General features: G+C 52.9%; 2 protein-coding genes across 2 annotated transcripts; one reads left to right on the top strand and one right to left on the bottom strand.

Moving 5' to 3' along the window:
• Positions 1-2,016: 2,016 nt before the first annotated feature.
• Positions 2,017-2,937, bottom strand: LOC147972329 (uncharacterized). The gene has a single exon (XM_087524296.1). It carries the CDS (start codon positions 2,935-2,937, stop codon positions 2,017-2,019), a length of 921 nt encoding a protein of 306 aa, XP_087380422.1.
• Positions 2,938-6,125: 3,188 nt separating this feature from the next.
• On the top strand, positions 6,126-7,154 carry LOC125556490 (dehydration-responsive element-binding protein 1H-like). Its single transcript, XM_048719216.2, has one exon. It carries the CDS (start codon positions 6,225-6,227, stop codon positions 6,963-6,965), a length of 741 nt encoding a protein of 246 aa, XP_048575173.1. The 5' UTR covers positions 6,126-6,224; the 3' UTR covers positions 6,966-7,154.
• The last annotated feature ends 10,449 nt before the right edge of the window (positions 7,155-17,603 follow it).

Raw genomic sequence — 17,603 nt, 5'->3', positions numbered from 1 at the left:
TCCGACGGAAGGATGTACCCGCAGGTATTCTCCATTGGTCCGCCATAGCCTGCCAGAGTGCGACCGCCATTGGGCACCTGCAAAAAACATGGTACGTGTCCCCCGGCTCCAAGGCACAGAGAGGGCACTTGTCAGAGACCTCCAAACCCCGGCGGCGTTTATTCACCCAAGTGGGTAGACAGTCTGTGAGCAACCGCCATATGAAGATTCGAACCTTAGGAGGAGCAGGGCACCTCCAAATAAAAGCCCAGACGGCCCGTCGCCCGTCCGGTGCCCCGCTCGCCGCGACTGAAGAGAACCGGAGATGATCCTCAAGAGCAAGCCGATAAGCACTCCTCACGGTGAAGTTCCCGCTGCGTTCCGACTCCCATGCAAGCATGTCTGGACCCAACCCAGGAAAGGTTTTAATTGTTGTAATCACCTCCGCGTCGACCGGCAAAAAAATGCTCCGAACCAAGTCCATATTCCATGCTCCATGGTCATCCAGCAAGTCACATACACGCCGCACCCGGCATCTTCCATGGGGGGTAGTAGGCCTCCCGCTCCCATTCCTGGGAATCCAGCTATCGCGCCATATCCTGATCGCTCGTCCATCTCCTACGCGCCAGATCAATCCCTTCTTCAGGAGTTCAAGCCCGTGCTGAATTGCTTGCCAAGTAACTGAGGCCGCTGTCGAGAAAACCGTATCCTCCAAGTTACCAAACGGGTAGTAGCGTGCTTTCAGTAACCGGGCACACAAGCTATCAGGGTTTGTAAGTAGCCTCCAAGCTTGGCGTGCTAGAAGTGCCTGGTTAAAGAGTCGTAGATCTCAGAAGCCCAGTCCACCTTGCGCCTTGGGCTTGATCAGATGAATCCATGCCCGCCAGTGCATCTTCCTCTTCCCCTTTTCCAGTCCCCAAAAGAAGTTACGGATCATCCGCATAAGATCTTCACAGGTGGCTGCCGGTAGCTTAAAAACGCTCATGATGTAGGTTGGAATAGACTGTGCAATGGATTTAATGAGGACCTCTCTTCCGCTTTGCGCAAGTTGATTGCCATCCCATTCCACCATACGCTTCATATATTTCTGCTGGAGGTTTTGGAACATGCCCTTGGACATGCGCCCGTTTGGCGTGGGCAGACCCAAGTAGCATTCCTCGAAGCTATGCTGCTGCACCTCCAGTGTTAATACCACTGCATCCTGGTCTGTTCTCCGATAGTGCTCACCAAAGAGAATGGAGCATTTTTGCGGGTTGATAAGCTGACCTGTGGCTTGAGCAAAGGTGGCAAGTGCGCCTTTGACATGAGAAGCTTCCTGCTCGGTTGCTCCGAAAAACAGCAAGGTATCGTCTGCAAACATGAGATGTGAGATGCCAGGTGCACGTGGACAGACCCGTAACGGTGTCAGCTGCTGAGAAGTGACCCGTTGTTTCAAGATTTCCGCTAACCCTTCTGCCACGAAAAGGAACAAGAACGGGGAGAGGGGATCTCCTTGCCGCAGCCCACACGACGGTGCAAATGAATCTGATAGAGCTCCATTAACATTGCAACAATAACGGACTGAGGTGACACAAGTCATTATCAATCTCACCCACTGATCCGCGAAGCCCAATCATCTCATCATTTGCTCAAGGAAGATCCAATCTACACGATCATACGCCTTGGACAGATCTAGCTTGTAAGCACAATAAGCTTTATCAGGGTCCTTCTCCTGTTTAATATAGTGAGTGCACTCAAAAGCAATGAACGCATTATCCGTAATGAGTCTTCCAGGGACGAAAGTGCTCTGTTCCTCAGAGATGATATCGCCAAGTAGTGGTCGCAACCGGTTCACCAAACACTTGGAGATGATCTTGTAAATCACGTTACACAAGCTAATGGGCCGGAACTCATATAAACGTTGGGGGTCTTCAACCTTTGGAATGAGCACGATGGTGGTGGTGTTTACCCCCTCCGGCATTACCCCCGACAAGAAAAACTGTCTGACTGCAGCAATGATGCCATCTTTCACTATGCCCCAATGACGCTGAAAAAACCTCACCGGAAACCGTCCGGACCAGGTGCCTTTAGAGGCCCAATCTGAAATAGTGCATCACTAATCTCCTTCTCCGAGAAAGCTTCACACAATTTGGCATTCATCTCCTCCGTAATGACCGGATCAAAAAGGTTTACCACTGTATGAGGGAGTAAACTAGGATCAGCTTCAAACAGATTCTGAAAGTAACTCATAGCCATACCTGACATTACAGCCTGCTCCGAATGAAGGGCTCCCAAGTCATCCCGCAGTCCCTTGATCTTGTTTTTCTGGGCCCTCCATCTTGCTTTCCTATGGAAGAACTTTGTGTTCCGATCTCCATGTTTTAGCCACTCCATTCTAGATCGTTGCAGCCACATCATCTCCTCCTTGTACAAGAGTTCATCCATATGATCAGACTCTTTCCGTATCTCGCTACGGTTGGCATTCATATTGTGCAGTTCCTCCAGCCTCGTTCTGGACTTCTCAATCTCTCTTGTCACATTGCCAATCTTCTTATTGCTCCACTCATGTAATCTCAACATTGTTGATTTGAGGGCTTTGCTCACGCCTCCCAAGTCAGTTTTCGCGCCCGAAGCAGCCCAGGCCGCCTCTACCACTTCCGCCAGGGAGGCCTCACGCTCCCACATAACCTCATAGCGCCTCGCCTTTGCCATCTTCACCTGCGTATCTTGTCCACACCGCAGGAGAAGCGGGCGATGGTCCGACCGGGGTGACGTCAGGTGGAGCACCGTCGCCTCCGGAAACATATCTCGCCAAGCATTGTCCGCTGCCGCTCTGTCCAGACGCACCTGCACATTAGCCCGGCCACTCCGTTTGTTATCGTATGTGAACGGATAGCCTGAAAAGCCTAGATCCACCAACTGGCACATCTCAAAGCAATCCCGAAAGGCTATCATCTGGGCCTGCGGCCTCGCCGTCATGGACATATGTTCACACTCCCATAACGCCTCATTGAAATCTCCAGCAACTAACCAAGGCAGCTCAGAAGTATTCCTTAATCTACACAAGCTCTCCCACATAAGATGTCTGTTTTCCACCCTAGGTTCACCATACACAAAGGTCACTCGCCAGAGAGGTTCCGAGGGAGCCACCCTGACAAAAACATCAATCCACCTCTCATTAACGTCCTGAATGCTGACATACATGGACTCATCCCAAAACAAAGCTAGGCCACCACTCTTTCCTTGACTGCTTATGCCCTCAAAACCATGGAGCCCAAGCCTACTGCGCAACCTTTTCATCTTTTGCAGCTGATTCCTAGTCTCACACAGAAACACCATCCTCGGGGAATTGGCTCTACAAAGAGCCTGTAAATCACAAACTGTACGAGGGTTCCCCGCCCCCCCGACAGTTCCATACTAGGCAATTCATTGTTCCCGACGAGGCGCCACAGCTGGCCCCGTCAGTTTACTAGCGGCCCCATGGCTAGTTGCCTCCAGATTTCCTCCCCTTCCCGCACTGCATGCATCATCCTCCGTTTCCTGCTGTTCCTTTTTTCCTTTCTTCTGCTTGCCCCCCTCTGTCCCTTCTTCATACGGCACCATTCCCTTGCCATCGGGCACCATAACCTGGACTGGAAGGCCCCCGATTAGATGCCATTTCCCCAAGATGGAGTCATTGTAATCCATGGAGTCCACCGCGCTGCCAAAGGAGACCTGGAGCGTATCCAGCCCCCATAAAGCTGGTATCATATCCTCACCCCTTGGCTTGTCACGGATCACAAGTGCCCCATCCTTCTTAACTGCAGCAGATTTTTTTGGCTGTGATGTTATCTTCTTCTTTCGCTGGTTGGTATTTCATGTGAGCCCTGGCCTCTTTCCCTGGCATTCCCCGATGCATGTGAGCGCGTAGCCGACGACGCACTCCCCAAAGAGAAGTCCATATTCCGTCTTGCTCGTGGTTGTCCTGGTGATGGCGTGAATACAGCTCTATGATCAAATTTTTTGAACGGGGAGCATCTCAGCGTAGAATCATAGGCCTTGGTGGGTAACCCCACCCTCTTCTTCTCGCACGCCTCCTTATCATGTCCCATGAACCCACAATGAAAGCAAAAATGCGGTACCTGTTCATACTTTAACTGGAATTTCAAACGTTTAGTGGTGCCCTTTGCATTAAACTCCAGCGTCACCTCCTTCTGCAATCTCCTATTATACGGCAGCTTCACCCTCACCCTTAGAAATTCCTGAGTCCCATGGCCCGTCTGCGGAATATCCACCTCCAGCACCTCACCTAGGGTTCCTCCCAAGGCTTCTCCATAAACCCTAGTTTGCTTCTTTTCATTTTACATGGAGATTCGTGTAAAAAAATCTAGTTTTTTTCCTTTTCATATACTATGTCACTTAATAGACTGAGACCTAGCCACATCCATGTTAAAAGCATCATCTCGTCCAAACAATTAATAAACCGTGTTGGAGTTGCCCCTATATGTGGACTGCTGGAATACTCATCGCACCATGTCTGTTCAAGAGCATATCCAATAGATTTTGTATATTTTGATGGTCCAATCCCGTGATGATCCAAATTTGAAGCGCCAAAAAATTCTTTTTACATCTTCGAAAAAGGCTCAACTTTAACAAATGCTCCAAAACGGAGATGTAAATAAAAGAGCAGCTCCAATAGATGGTCCAAAACGAAGATGTAAACCGGCCGACGGCCGCGCGACTGCTGTTCAGCCACTGTACGGCCGACGGTGGCGGCAGTGGAGGTGGAGGAACGGCTCCTTGGCTGCCGAAGGACGCCGCCGGCCGTGGTTGCGAGTCGGCGGCCCGAGCCGCCGTGGTTGCCTTCGAGATTTTGGTCGGCCGATCCGCACATTCGGCCGAGTTCCGACGCGATTCGTCGGCCGTTTTGCCTCCGCCTCGTGGCTTCGTCGCCTTCGTAGGAACGGTCGGCGCAGTAGCGACTGGCCGGGCCACGCGAGGCCTGCGGGCGGGGGGCGGTGGCAAGGACGCGGCGGCGGAGGGTGAGTTCGCCGCGGCGGCAGCGGAGGCGACGACGTGGGTCAGCCTACCGGTGACGACGGCGGCTTAAGGCGGGGGAGGAGGGGGGGCTGAGGGGCGGTCCGCGGGCATGCGGTCTCGAGCGGGAAGGCAAATGAACTGGTGGTTGATCGTTTTGTGGGCGGCCGCGGTTTTACATCGCTTGTATCTCGTGATGTAAATTTGCATCAGAAAGTTTTCAATCTTAACATCTCCGGAAGGCGGTAGTTCAACTTTTCTTATAGATGGACCGTCTGCTGGAGCAGCTTCTTTTACTCTCGAAGCTTGAAAAGTTAGTTATTTTTGCATATGAACAGTCTATCGAAGATGCTCTAAGTGGTGCCCCTTTGTGCCTTCCGTCTCCCTAGTACTCGGGGAACCAGACGACCCATTCAGCGGACAGAGATCAGGTGACATGCACATTTGCATGTCACCGTGTGCCTTGCGGCCGGAATTCAAATTTAAACATTGCGAAAAAATCTTAAAAAAATCATGCATCTTCACAGCACATATTAAGATAACCCCTAAAAAATACAAATCAAAATTCAAAACATACATCGAGAAACGAAAAAGAGAAACTCAGATGTGAATAGTCTACACAGAACCATTCATGAACTATTCATGACAGATTTCTCTTTTTCGTTTCTTGATGGATGTTTGGAATTTGAATCTGAATTTTTTAAGGATTATCTTAATATGTGCTGTGAAGATGCATGATTTTTTTTAGATATTTTCGCAATGTTTAAATTTGAATTCCGGCCGCAAGGCACACGGTGACATGCAAACGCTGCATGTCACCTGATCTCTATCCTCCATTCAGCAGTGACTGCTGTCTTCTCTTTGCAGCCGAACAGCCGGCGGACCAATCAGGCAAGGCAATCACCGCTGCATCAATGCTGTTAAGCCAGCAGGAAGCTGCCTATTTTTGCTTAACACTGCGAAGCCAAAAGCCCCCACACGCCCACCAGGAGAGAAGTCACACGACGCTATCACCCCACATTCCCTTTGTCACCAGCTGTCCGGACACCGCATCCCTACCGCCGTCCCAAGCGCGTTCATACACTTGAACCTCCAGCATCACGCATACCTATATATAAGAAGTATCCCACACTCTCGCTCAAGCTCGACAAGCTAGCTCACACTCCTCAGTCCTCAGTAAGCTCAAGCACCAAGCTCGACTGCTCAAGCAGGAATCCACCAGCCAATCACCCAGCACTCAGCCGGCAGCCATGGACATGGGCCTTGAGGTCTCGAGCTCCTCCCCGTCCTCCTCGTCGGCGTCGTCCTCGCCCGAGCACGCGGCGGGGCGGGCGTCGCTGGCCAAGCGCCCCGCGGGGCGCACCAAGTTCCGGGAGACGCGGCACCCGGTGTACCGCGGCGTGCGGCGCCGGGGCAACGCCGAGCGGTGGGTCTGCGAGGTGCGCGTCCCCGGCAAGCGCGGCGCGAGGCTCTGGCTCGGGACGTACGCCACGGCTGAGATCGCAGCGCGCGCGAACGACGCCGCCATGCTCGCCCTGGGCGGCCGCTCCGCCGCGTGCCTCAACTTCGCGGACTCCGCGTGGCTGCTCGCCGTGCCGCCCGCACTCGCCGACCTCGGCGACGTCCGGCGCGCGGCGGTCGAGGCCGTCGCTGATTTCCAGAGACGAGAGGCTGCCAACGGCTCCCTCACAGTCACCGCCACCGTCACCGAAGAGGCCTCCTGTGGCGCTCCTGAAGAATCGTCGTCTGAGTCTGACAGTGTCGGTTCGTCGGAGACGTCGGAACCTTCTGCCGATGGAGAGTTCGAGGTGCCGGTCGCGGTGGACACCGATATGTTCAGGCTTGACTTGTTCCCGGAACTGGACCTGAGCTCGTACTACGCGAGCCTCGCGGAGGCGCTGCTCGTGGACCCGCCGGCACCGGTGACCACCACCTACGCGTACTGGGACAACGGCGACGGCGGAGCTGATGTCGCGCTCTGGAGCTACTAGCTAGTACAGTCGATAATTCCCCTCGCAAAAAAAAAGTAGTGCCGATAATTCCCAGCTCTGTAGCTATTTTCCCCTGTTACAAAGTTTTCCCCTTGTGGGAAAAGACTATGTACGTAGTACTCCTAGCTAATAAGGTGAAGCTGCTCCTAATTCAATACTTAACTGTGAAACGGTTTTACTCGTATAAAATCTTTTGCAACTGATAGGTCACTATTCCCACGCCGGCCCTTGTCTCCCTGAAATGTACATACATGCAGTTTCAAACAATAAAAAGGAACACAAAAACGGCAACTCACAGCAGATACTTTGTTCTTTTTAAAGGAAAGTTTACTTTATTAATCAAAGGATAGCAACATCGTCTGCCAACAGGTTTACAATGAAATCAGGCGGGTCATCAACCCAGCGAGATGGATTATTAGCACGACCCCAACATGCTAACTCATGAGCTACATTATTTAACTTTCTAATACAATGCTCAATAGTTTTTTTTAGAAAAGGAGGATGACCCCCGGCCTCTGCATCTATATGATGAAGAGGTGCTAGCTGGGCCACTACCCAGACCACTCACCTAATCCTAACATCACAAGCCGGAATCCCCAGCCTAGCCACATACTGGGTCTGGGGCATAAACCGGTCTGACGCACTCACACGTGTCGTCTCCACCATCTTCCACTGGTCCATCTCCAAGCAGATTGAGGTGCCAACCTTGGCAGGCTCCTCCGCCATCAACGCCACCATGACGCCAAGTGACGAACACCACCTACGCTAGAACATCGCCCAACAAAAGGAGCGCTACCACAAGATGAAGATCAGCGGTAGAATAGATAAAACGCCGCACACATTGCCGCCGCCAAACACCTCACACGCACCACAAAGCGCCCACCATGCTTCCGGGAACCCCAGGCGACGCCTTCAATAAGGAACGCGACGAAGGCACGACGCCGTCGCCCGCAAGGGGAACTAGAGCTTTCGCCCAAATGAAGAGTGAGGGAGTCCTGGATTAGGGGGTATCCGGACTACCGGATTATATCCTTTGGCCGGACTGTTGGACTATGAAGATACAAGATGGAAGACTTCGCCCCGTGTCCGGATGGGACTCTCCTTGGCGTGGAAGGCAAGCTTGGCAGTACGGATATATAGATTTCCTTCCTTATAACCGACTCTGTGTAACCCTAGCCCCCTCCGGTGTCTATATAAACCGGAGGATTTAGTCCGTAGGACGAACAACAATCATACCATAGGCTAGCTTCTAGGGTTTAGCCTCTCTGATCTCGTGGTAGATCAACTCTTGTACTACTTATATTATCAAGAACAATCAAGCAGGACGTAGGGTTTTACCTCCATCAAGAGGGCCAAACCTGGATAAACATCGTGTCCCCTGCCTCCTGTTACCATTCGCCTAGACGCACAGTTCGGGACCCCCTACCCGAGCTCCGCCGGTTTTGACACCGACATTGGTGCTTTCATCGAGAGTTTCTCTGTGTCGTCATCGTTAGGCTTGATGGATCCTTCAATCATCGATAGCGATGCAGTCCAGGGTGAGACTTTTCTCCCCGGACGGATCTTTGCATTCGGCGGCTCCGCACTGCGGGCCAACTTGCTTGGCCATCTGGAGCAAATCGAGAGCTACGCCCCTGGCCATCAGGTCAGATTTGGAAACTTGAACTACACAGCCGACATCCACGGAGACTTGATCTTCGACGGATTCAAGCCCTCGCCGAGTGCACCGCACGGTCACGATGAGCATGATTTAGCTCTACCATCGGACAGTGTTCGGGAGATCGCACCGGCCACCGCTCCGACCCTCAATTCGGAGCCAATTGCGCCATCCAGGGACGGGTGGATAGACCCCGCCACGGAGGCCGCATTCTCATCGGCGATCGAGCCGAGTATTGACCTTACCTTCACGAGAGCCGTGACGCCAAACTGCCGGATTCTTTCCCGGCCACGGACTCCGAACCGCCTACGCCCGTGCCTGTCGAATCCGACTAGGCGCCGATCATGGAGTTCACCTCCGCGGATATCTTTCAGCACTCGCCCTTCGGCGACATACTGAACTCATTAAGATCTCTCTCCCTGTCAGGAGAGTCCTGGCCGAGCTATGTCCGGTAGGATTGGGATGCGGATGACGAAGAAATTCGCCCCCACCCACCACCCACTTAGTAGCCACTGTCGACAATTTGACCGACATGCTCGACTTCGACTCCGAAGACATCGACGGTATGGACGACAATGCAGGAGACGAACAGGAACCACTGCCCACAGGGCACTGGAGGCCCACTTCATCATATGATGTATACATGGTGGACACATCCAAAGAAAACGACGACGAGGAACAGAAGGACGCAGCGAAGGGTTGTTCCCTCGAGAAGCAGTCAAAGCGGCGGCATAAGTGCCGCTCCAAATCCCGCCTCGGCAGAAACAACGATCATATAAACCCAGCGATAGAGCAGGGTGAGCCAGCGGACGACAAACACGACATTGAACCATCGTCCGACCATGGCAACACGGAGAATCAAACCGAACAACCCGACTCTGCCGAAGATAACAGTCCGGACGACATCACACCGGACAGGCACCCGGAGCAACAGAATACCCATCAAAGGTTTGCTGCCACTGCGAGGAGTCTGAAAAAGAAGAAGCAAAGGTTCAGGGCTGCACAAGACACACTTAGAATCAGATGGAGTGAAGTACTCAACACTGCAGCAAAGTACGGCGGTAGTCGCCACACAAAGAGCTACCCGAAGCGAAAGCTGCTACCTGAATTCGATGAGGAGGCCTTAGATCCCCCGCAATCAAAAAAACAAAACAGCCATCCGGTCAGATAGACAACCTCGTGGCCAACATAGAGCGGCAAACGACGCCACACACAAGCCAGTACGCGACCCACGTGAGGGGTCGCATCAAAAGGACGACGCAACCAGATCCATCTACGGGCCAAGCAAGCGCGCTCCAGCACACAAGGCAACACAACAAAAATTTGAACACCACGGTACACCCAAATACAGGGGTGCCGCACACCCCTTATGTTTCACCGATGAGGTGCTGGACCATGAATTTCGAGAGGGATTCAAACCCGTAAACATAGAGGCGTACGACAGAACGACAGACCCTGGGGTCTGGATTGAGGACTACATCCTTCATATCCACATGGCTCGAGGAGACGATCTCCACGCCATCAAGTACTTACCCCTCAAGCTCAAAGGGCCAGCTCGACACTGGCTTAAAAGCCTCCCCGAAAACTTAATTGGAAGCTGGGAAGAGCTCGAAGATGCTTTTCAGGAAAATTTTCAAGGGACCTATGTCCGACCACCGGATGCAGACGATTTAAGTCATATAACTCAACAGCCCGGAGAGTCAGCCCGAAAGATTTGGAACAGGTTTCTCACTAAAAAGAACCAAATAGTCGACTATCCGGACGCTGAAACCTTAGCAGCTTTCAAGCACATCGTTCGAGATGAATGGCTTGCCAGACACCTTGGCCAAGAAAAGCCGAGAACAATGGCAGCATTAACAAGCCTCATGACCCGCTTTTGCGCGGGCGAGAACAGCTGGTTAGCCCGATGCAACACCAGCGACCCAAGTACATCCGAAGTCAGGGACGGAAATGGAGAGCCACGACGCAGCAAAAACAAGCGCCGGAATAAAGAAGACAGCCCGAAGAGCACGGCGGTAAACGCCGGATTCAGAAGCTCTCGGCCAGGTCAGCAAAAGCTGCCCTCCAAAGGCAATAGAGACGAACTGTCCAGTCTAAACAAAATTCTGGACAAAATATGTCAGATCCACAGCACCCCCGATAAACCTGCAAATCATACCCATAGAGAATGTTGGGTCTTCAAGCAGTCCGGCAAGCTCAACGCTGAACACAAGGGGTAGGATACACCAAGCGAAGACGAGGACGAGCCTCGCAAGCAAAGCACTGGGGAATAGAAGAAATTCCCACCAGAAGTCAAAACAGTAAACGTGTTACACGTGACGAAGGGAAGAAATAAAGCGGCACTCCTAGAGACACATGCCCCAGGGCCTATCACCGCGGAGTTCTGCCACTGGTCGTCCAAACCGATCACCTTTGATCATCGGGATTACTCGGCAAGTATCCGGCATGCAGGATGGGCTGCCTTGGTGTTAGACCCGATAATTGACGGATACCACTTCACACGAGTCCTGATGGACGGCGGCAGTAGTTTAAACCTGATATATCAGGACACAGTCCGCAAGATGGGGATAGACCCAACAAAAATCAGTCATAGCAATACTACCTTTAAAGGAGTAATGCCAGGCCTAGAAGGCCATTGCACGGGCTCCCTGCTACTAGAGGTTATATTCGGCTTTCCCGATAACTTCCGGAGCGAAAAGTTAATCTTTCATGTCGCTCCGTTCCAAAGTGGCTATCAAGCACTACTCGGACGCGAAGCTTTCGCTTGCTCTAACGCAATACCGCATTACGCTTCTCTCATGCTTAAGATGCCCGGTCCACGCGGCATCATTACAGTAAATGGAAATATTGAACGCTCCTTGCGTGCGGAAGACCGTGCGGCTACCTTGGCAGCCGCACACTAGATGGCCTCACCAACTAGAGCATCTGACGGGTCGTCAAGACTACGGACGCGGTTAGACGAGTCCGGTGTAGCTATATATAATTGACACAGGTTTGATAGCCATACCTCTATAACAATACAAGGGGCTCAACGCATGTAAACAAGGGACAATTAGGCTCAACTTTACTCATCTTGAACTGTACACGGTTTATTTAGTATAACCTACCTTTTGCACGACAACTTTTCAACTAAGTTCCTCTCTTTTACAGATGACCATCGTGCTACACCCGTCTAGGATACGGCACAACGGAGGCACAGGCGCAGACGTGCAGCAGGGACCCGTTCCAAGGATTCTTTTTAGATTAAGACCCTGCGTAAACCTTTTTTACTGTCTCTTGTTGATACACATCCCCCGGATTCTCAGTACAATTGAGAAGGATGCTTACATATTGGCATGTGCCCACGTCAAAATATTGCACGTACATGGACACTAGGGGCTTATTACAAAGGGCACTGTTTAGCCTGGTTTACACCATAAAGACCGAATACCTTAGGGAGTGTTCGGCGTCGCGAGTTTGGCCTTATATGCATCAGCTCCGAATCATGTCTTTGGTCAAATGTTGGGTTTGCCCGGCTCCTGTGTTTTGCTGCCTTACGTTCCGCTCTATCGGCTAAGACGGCACTAGGAGAACTACTGCGATTGTGCCCTGGTTCATCTGGACGAGCACCTGAGTAAGAAAGCCGAAAACTGACTGTCATGATATAGCGTGAGACTGGTCAACCACTCGATCACCTAGCGGAATCTTCGGGATTCCTCCGCCTTAACGAAGGGCCGTTTCCCGGCCAGGCATGTACGCGCCCCGAATTCGGATGAGCGCGGAGCCACCAGGGGCTATATAGTAGCCCCACTGTCAAACTCCTCTGGCTAAGTGAAAGTGTTAAAGCATTATAGTCCGATTGCCTAGTTCGCTGCGCTATCACCTCCTTAATGGACCAAGACGTTGGATCAAGTGTGAACATGCATCTTCTGCGAACACCCCCGCATTATATGCGTGGGGGCTGAAGCCGACGACTGCCATCTTTCAGGTTATATACATATATACATAAACGGCCGCACAGGAGGCATCATAGTACTTTCGGGCAAAAGTATAAATACAGCCTTGATAAACTCAATAAAACATTGTTTTTACAATGGGAATACATGTCACTTAAACATAATATTCTTCGAGCACTGAGCCTCTATCGAACGAGCGCCTTCAAGAACTTTTTCAAAGTAGTGCTTGGCAGCCACTCGGCCTATGGCCGAACCCGGTGCCGCAACAGTGGTGGCATCCATCTCCGCCCAGTATGTTTTGACACGGGAAAGGGCCATCTGTGAGCCTTCTATGCACACCGACCTCTTTACAACATCGATGCGTGGCATAGCACCAAGGAACTGTTGCACTAAGCTAAAGTAGCTATTCGGCCTTGGCCCCCCCGGCCACAGATGATCCACAACGGACCTCATGGCAAGTCCGGATAATCTATGGAGCTCGGCCCACTCGGCCATTTGCTCATTCAACAGCAGCAGACGGGCAGGAGCATGAAACTGTGACCAAAACAGTTTTTCCACTTCGTGATCTTCCCGATCCTTGAAGTACTCGGCCGCATCAGGAGTACTTGCAGCCAAATCCACGTAGGCGTCCGCAGAACTCCATACCCGGTCCAGAGGTGCATATTTCGGATCCCCAAACTTAGTCCGCAACAAGAAGGGCTTCCCAGATACAATATCCGCAGCTTGATGCAGCTCCTCCTTCGTCGCTCTAATTTTGGAGCGGGCTTCCTTGGCATCCACCCGGGCCTTCTCCAGGTCCGCCGCCTTCGCCCGGTTTTCTTCTTCAAGAAGCTGGTAACGTTCAGCAGCATCTTTTAACTCTACAGCCATCTTGGCTATTTTTTCTTTACTCTCGCAATGCGCGGCCTGTTCAGTCCTTAACTCTTCGGCCGCCTTTAAAGCGGTCGCATTGCTACTCATGGCTTGCTCCTTGGCTCCGGCAAACTCCGCCCGAAGGGTCTCCACGGTGGCAGCTCCATCTGCAGTCACAACATATTAAAGATACTGGCATCATGCTGCTCTTATTATGTGACAATCACCAGAAAGATCACTTACCCTGTGTCTCATCAAGCCGCTTGTTAACAAGCACGATGTCGGCATCTGCCGCATCCAGTTGTCGCCTTAGTTCGGCAAACCCATCAGTCCAGCTAGCCATCGGAGCTTCAACCACCTGCACATAAAGGCGGTCTGGTTATTACCTGGGACTATGATCCTCTGTTTGCCGCCGTTTTAGACGACAACCAGAGTCTCAGGGGCTACTATCTACACAGGGCACATCTAAAAATGTGCGGTACTGTCAAAAATGTACATCATTTCACGTAACTCAAAACCCGTCAGTAGACTCATAAAGGCTTCATGCAACCCACTTTCGGCGGACGAAATCCTTTCAATCACCGTACCCATCAACCTGCGGTGCTCTTCTGAGATAGCCGCTTGCTCTAGCAGATCCCTCAGTACGTCCGACCGCACACCAGACGGTGCCAGACTCTTTCGATTGCTCTCTTCAAGAGCCGGATACTGAGGACTTCGGGTGGCCATAGGATTGCCTTCAGGCTTTACCGGATCAGGAGAAACCCTCCGCGACGACACCTCGGGGTCACCCGCCTCATGAGGCGGTATGGCAGGGGGCGTTTTGCTCTCCATCATCTCTGGAAGAAGATCCCCTGAAGACGAGCTCTGCTGAGAAGGGCTAAGATCCGAACTGTGAGATAAATGCTTCGGTTATTTTCCTCAGAAGTAAAGCAAGGTATTTTTTATTAAGTACCCTTTTACTTACAGCTCGGTGGAGGACTGATCCCCTTGAGGGCATAGTGCGGCCGGGGTAGCCCCCGGGGCAGGACCCTCCGGCGAAGATTTCTTCCACCGTTTGGAGACCATTGTCTCCGGGTCCTCGCAGGCGGTCCTCTTCCTTCTCTGGGGAGAGGAAGTTTCAATCCCTCCTCCCCGGCTAACCTCCTTCGCGGAGGCGCTAGCCTCCTTGTTCCCCCCTTTATCTTCTCCTGAGGGCGCTTGATAAGGCGCGATCTCCAGCATCCTGGTTAGCACGGGATTTGGTGAGGTCTCAGGGAGGGGGTCCGAACACCTGATCAACTTAGCCTTCGCTATCCAATCATGGTCAAAGAGCGCATTTTTCAGGGCAACGTTGCGATAAATAAACGAACAGTGTGTTCGGATGCGGGGCTACTTACTTGGGTATCCGGGCGATTGCAGCTCAGACCTGCATCCTCGGTGATGTCCGGACACATTATTTGTGGTCCGAAGAACAATTTGTACATATCTTCGTGCGTCATGCCGAGGAAATGTTGAACAGCTTGCGGTCCTTTCGGGTTAAATTCCAACATGTGAAGGGGCCGGCGTTTGCAAGGCTGGACTTGACGAACTAGCATAATTTGCACTACCATAACCAGACTGAAATCTCTCTCAAAGAGATCTCGGATACGGCTTTGCAGTATGGGCACATCCTTGGCTGGACCCCCATCTCAGCCCCCTGCTGATCCATGACATCAGTTGCGGTGGGGGGGCGGAGCGAAAGGTGGGGGCAGCTACCCACTTGGCACTTCGGGGAGCTGTGACGTAGAACCACTCCCGCTGCCACAATACGGACACCTCTAGGAAGCAACCCTTAGGCCATGGAGCGTTAGCGATTTTGCTTATTGAAGCGCCTCCGCACGCTGCGTGCTTCCCCTCGATCATCTTCGGCTTCACATCGAAGGTCTTGAGCCACAGGCCGAAGTGAGGGGTAATGCGGAGGAAGGCCTCACATACGACAATAAATGTTGAGATGTGAAGAAGGGAATCCGGGGCCAGATCGTGAAAATCTAGTCCGTAATAGAACATAAGACCCCTAACAAAGGGATCCAGAGCGAGGCCTAGTCCTCGGAGAAAGTGGGAGACAAACATGACACTCTCGTTGGGTTCGGGAGGAGGGACGGCCTGCCCTCGGGCAGGCAGCCGATGCGAAATTTTGGCGGTCAGATATCTGGCCTCTCTCAAATTCTCGATGTCCTCCTCCGTGATGAAGGAAGGCATCCACCAACCTTGAAGGTTGGATCCGGACATAATTGAAGGTCCGAAGCACCTGACCTACGTTTTGGGTGTTAGAACTCGATGCGGGGGAAGGATTCGTTTGAGCACGAGAGGGGAAAAAGAAAAGGCCTTGTCCCCTTTATAAAGAGGGTGAATATCAAGCGTCCTCCTCGTAGCCGTTTGGGACTTGCCTAAGATCTGGGGACACGATCTCTGTTTTGACAAGACGTGCCAAGGAAACCGCCTCACGAAACACGCTGAGGTTGGTTGTGAAAAATGATTCGAATGGTAACCTGGCTGTGGTGTGATGTCACACTACGGAATGCGTCGGCAGATTAGATTTGTGAAAATATTATTCTCTCTACGGTTGTATGTGGAACTTATTTTGCAGAGCCGGACACGATCCTCGTGTTCAAAATCTTCTATGAAGTATTTGGAGGAGGAACCCGCCTTGCAATGCCAAAAACAATCTGCGCGCCGGACTCATCGTCATTGAAGCCTGGTTCAGGGGCTACTGAGGGAGTCTTGGATTAGGGGGTATCCGGATAGCCGGATTATATCCTTTGGCCGGACTGTTGGACTATGAAGATACAAGATTGAAGACTTCGTCCCGTGTCTGGATGGGACTCTCATTGGCGTGGAAGGCAAGCTTGGCAGTACGGATATGTAGATCTCCTTCCTTGTAACCGACTCTGTGTAACCCTAGTCCCCTCCGGTGTCTATATAAACCGGAGGGTTTAGTCCGTAGGACGAACAACAATCATACCATAGGCTAGCTTTTAGGGTTTAGCCTCTCTGATCTCGTGGTAGATCAACTCTTGTACTACTCATATTATCAAGAACAATCAAGTAGGACGTAGGGTTTTACCTCCATCAAGAGGGCCCGAACCTGGGTAAACATCGTGTCCCCTGCCTCCTGTTACCATCCGCCTAGACGCATAGTTCGGGACCCCTACCCGAGATCCGCCGGTTTTGACACTGACAAAGAGCACAGTGAGAAACGGGATAGGACCTCGACAAGGCCTCCACGAAGGAAACCGACGCCCACAAGGCGCCGCCATTGTCGTGGCCGCCGCCGACGGCCAAGGGTTTCCACCGATCCCGCCCCCGTCCCATCCACCCGGCCAAAGACCTGGCCAGGGGAGCGCACGCAGCCGGAGAAGGCGTTGGACTTCATCGAAGCTAGCACGCCGGGTGACGGGGCACCCTGACCCACCGTAGTAGACGTCCACCGAGACCTCGCCACCCGCACAGCCGAAGTCACGGACCACCAGCTCCCACGGCCGTCGCCCGTCGAGAGGCCACGCCGTCCACACCGCCCGAGGCCGTGGCCCTGGCATCCACCCACCGCGCACATCCCGTCAAAACACGGAGAACGACCCACACCGCCGCCACCAGGAAGACCACACCGCGAGCACCCAAGCTGGGCGATGAGGCAGGGCCGCGCCGGCCAGATCCGGGCGGATCCGGCGATCCCCGGCCCACCAGCCGCCAGAGAGGAGCCAGCCCCGATCCAGGGCCGAGCCGGCCTGATCTGGCAGTCGGACCTTCCTAGGAGACCCCCACACCGGATCGGGAGGAGGGCTAGCGACAGCTTTGACGACCGACGGCCGCCACAGAGGGCCTGCGTCGGCGGCCACCAAGAGCTGGGGAGGCGGGCGGCGGCGTCTGATGCGGGGTGGGAGTGCCTCCAACGTCGAGGCGGGTGCGCGGGGAAACCCCGCCGCCGCTTACCGCCTTGCGGGCGGCGGGGGAGGAGGAGGGGAGGCGGGGGGAAACCGGCGGGCGGCTAGGGTTTCGCCCCCCGAGTCGCCCGGAGCGGACGACGCGGGGGGTGGGGGTGGGTGAAAACCACCAAAAAACTTTCCGAAATCTTTGAGATAACTGCGACATTCATCCAACAACGGTGCTGCCACCATAGAGTAGCCTCCATTTAGTTTAAGTGCCTCCACCACCATGATATTATCTGATCTTAGTATC

This window comes from Triticum urartu, chromosome 5A (assembly GCF_056163025.1).
Source record: "Triticum urartu cultivar PI428250 chromosome 5A, HENAU_Tu73, whole genome shotgun sequence".
Taxonomy (NCBI): domain Eukaryota; kingdom Viridiplantae; phylum Streptophyta; class Magnoliopsida; order Poales; family Poaceae; genus Triticum; species Triticum urartu.
This window is presented reverse-complemented; position numbering and strand designations above follow the sequence as displayed.

Bases quoted from the DNA above. Each gene is read 5' to 3' on its own strand.
- LOC125556490 (XM_048719216.2), top strand. From the start codon at position 6,225: ATGGACATGGGCCTTGAGGTCTCGAGCTCCTCCCCGTCCTCCTCGTCG.
- LOC147972329 (XM_087524296.1), bottom strand. From the start codon at position 2,937: ATGACGGCGAGGCCGCAGGCCCAGATGATAGCCTTTCGGGATTGCTTT.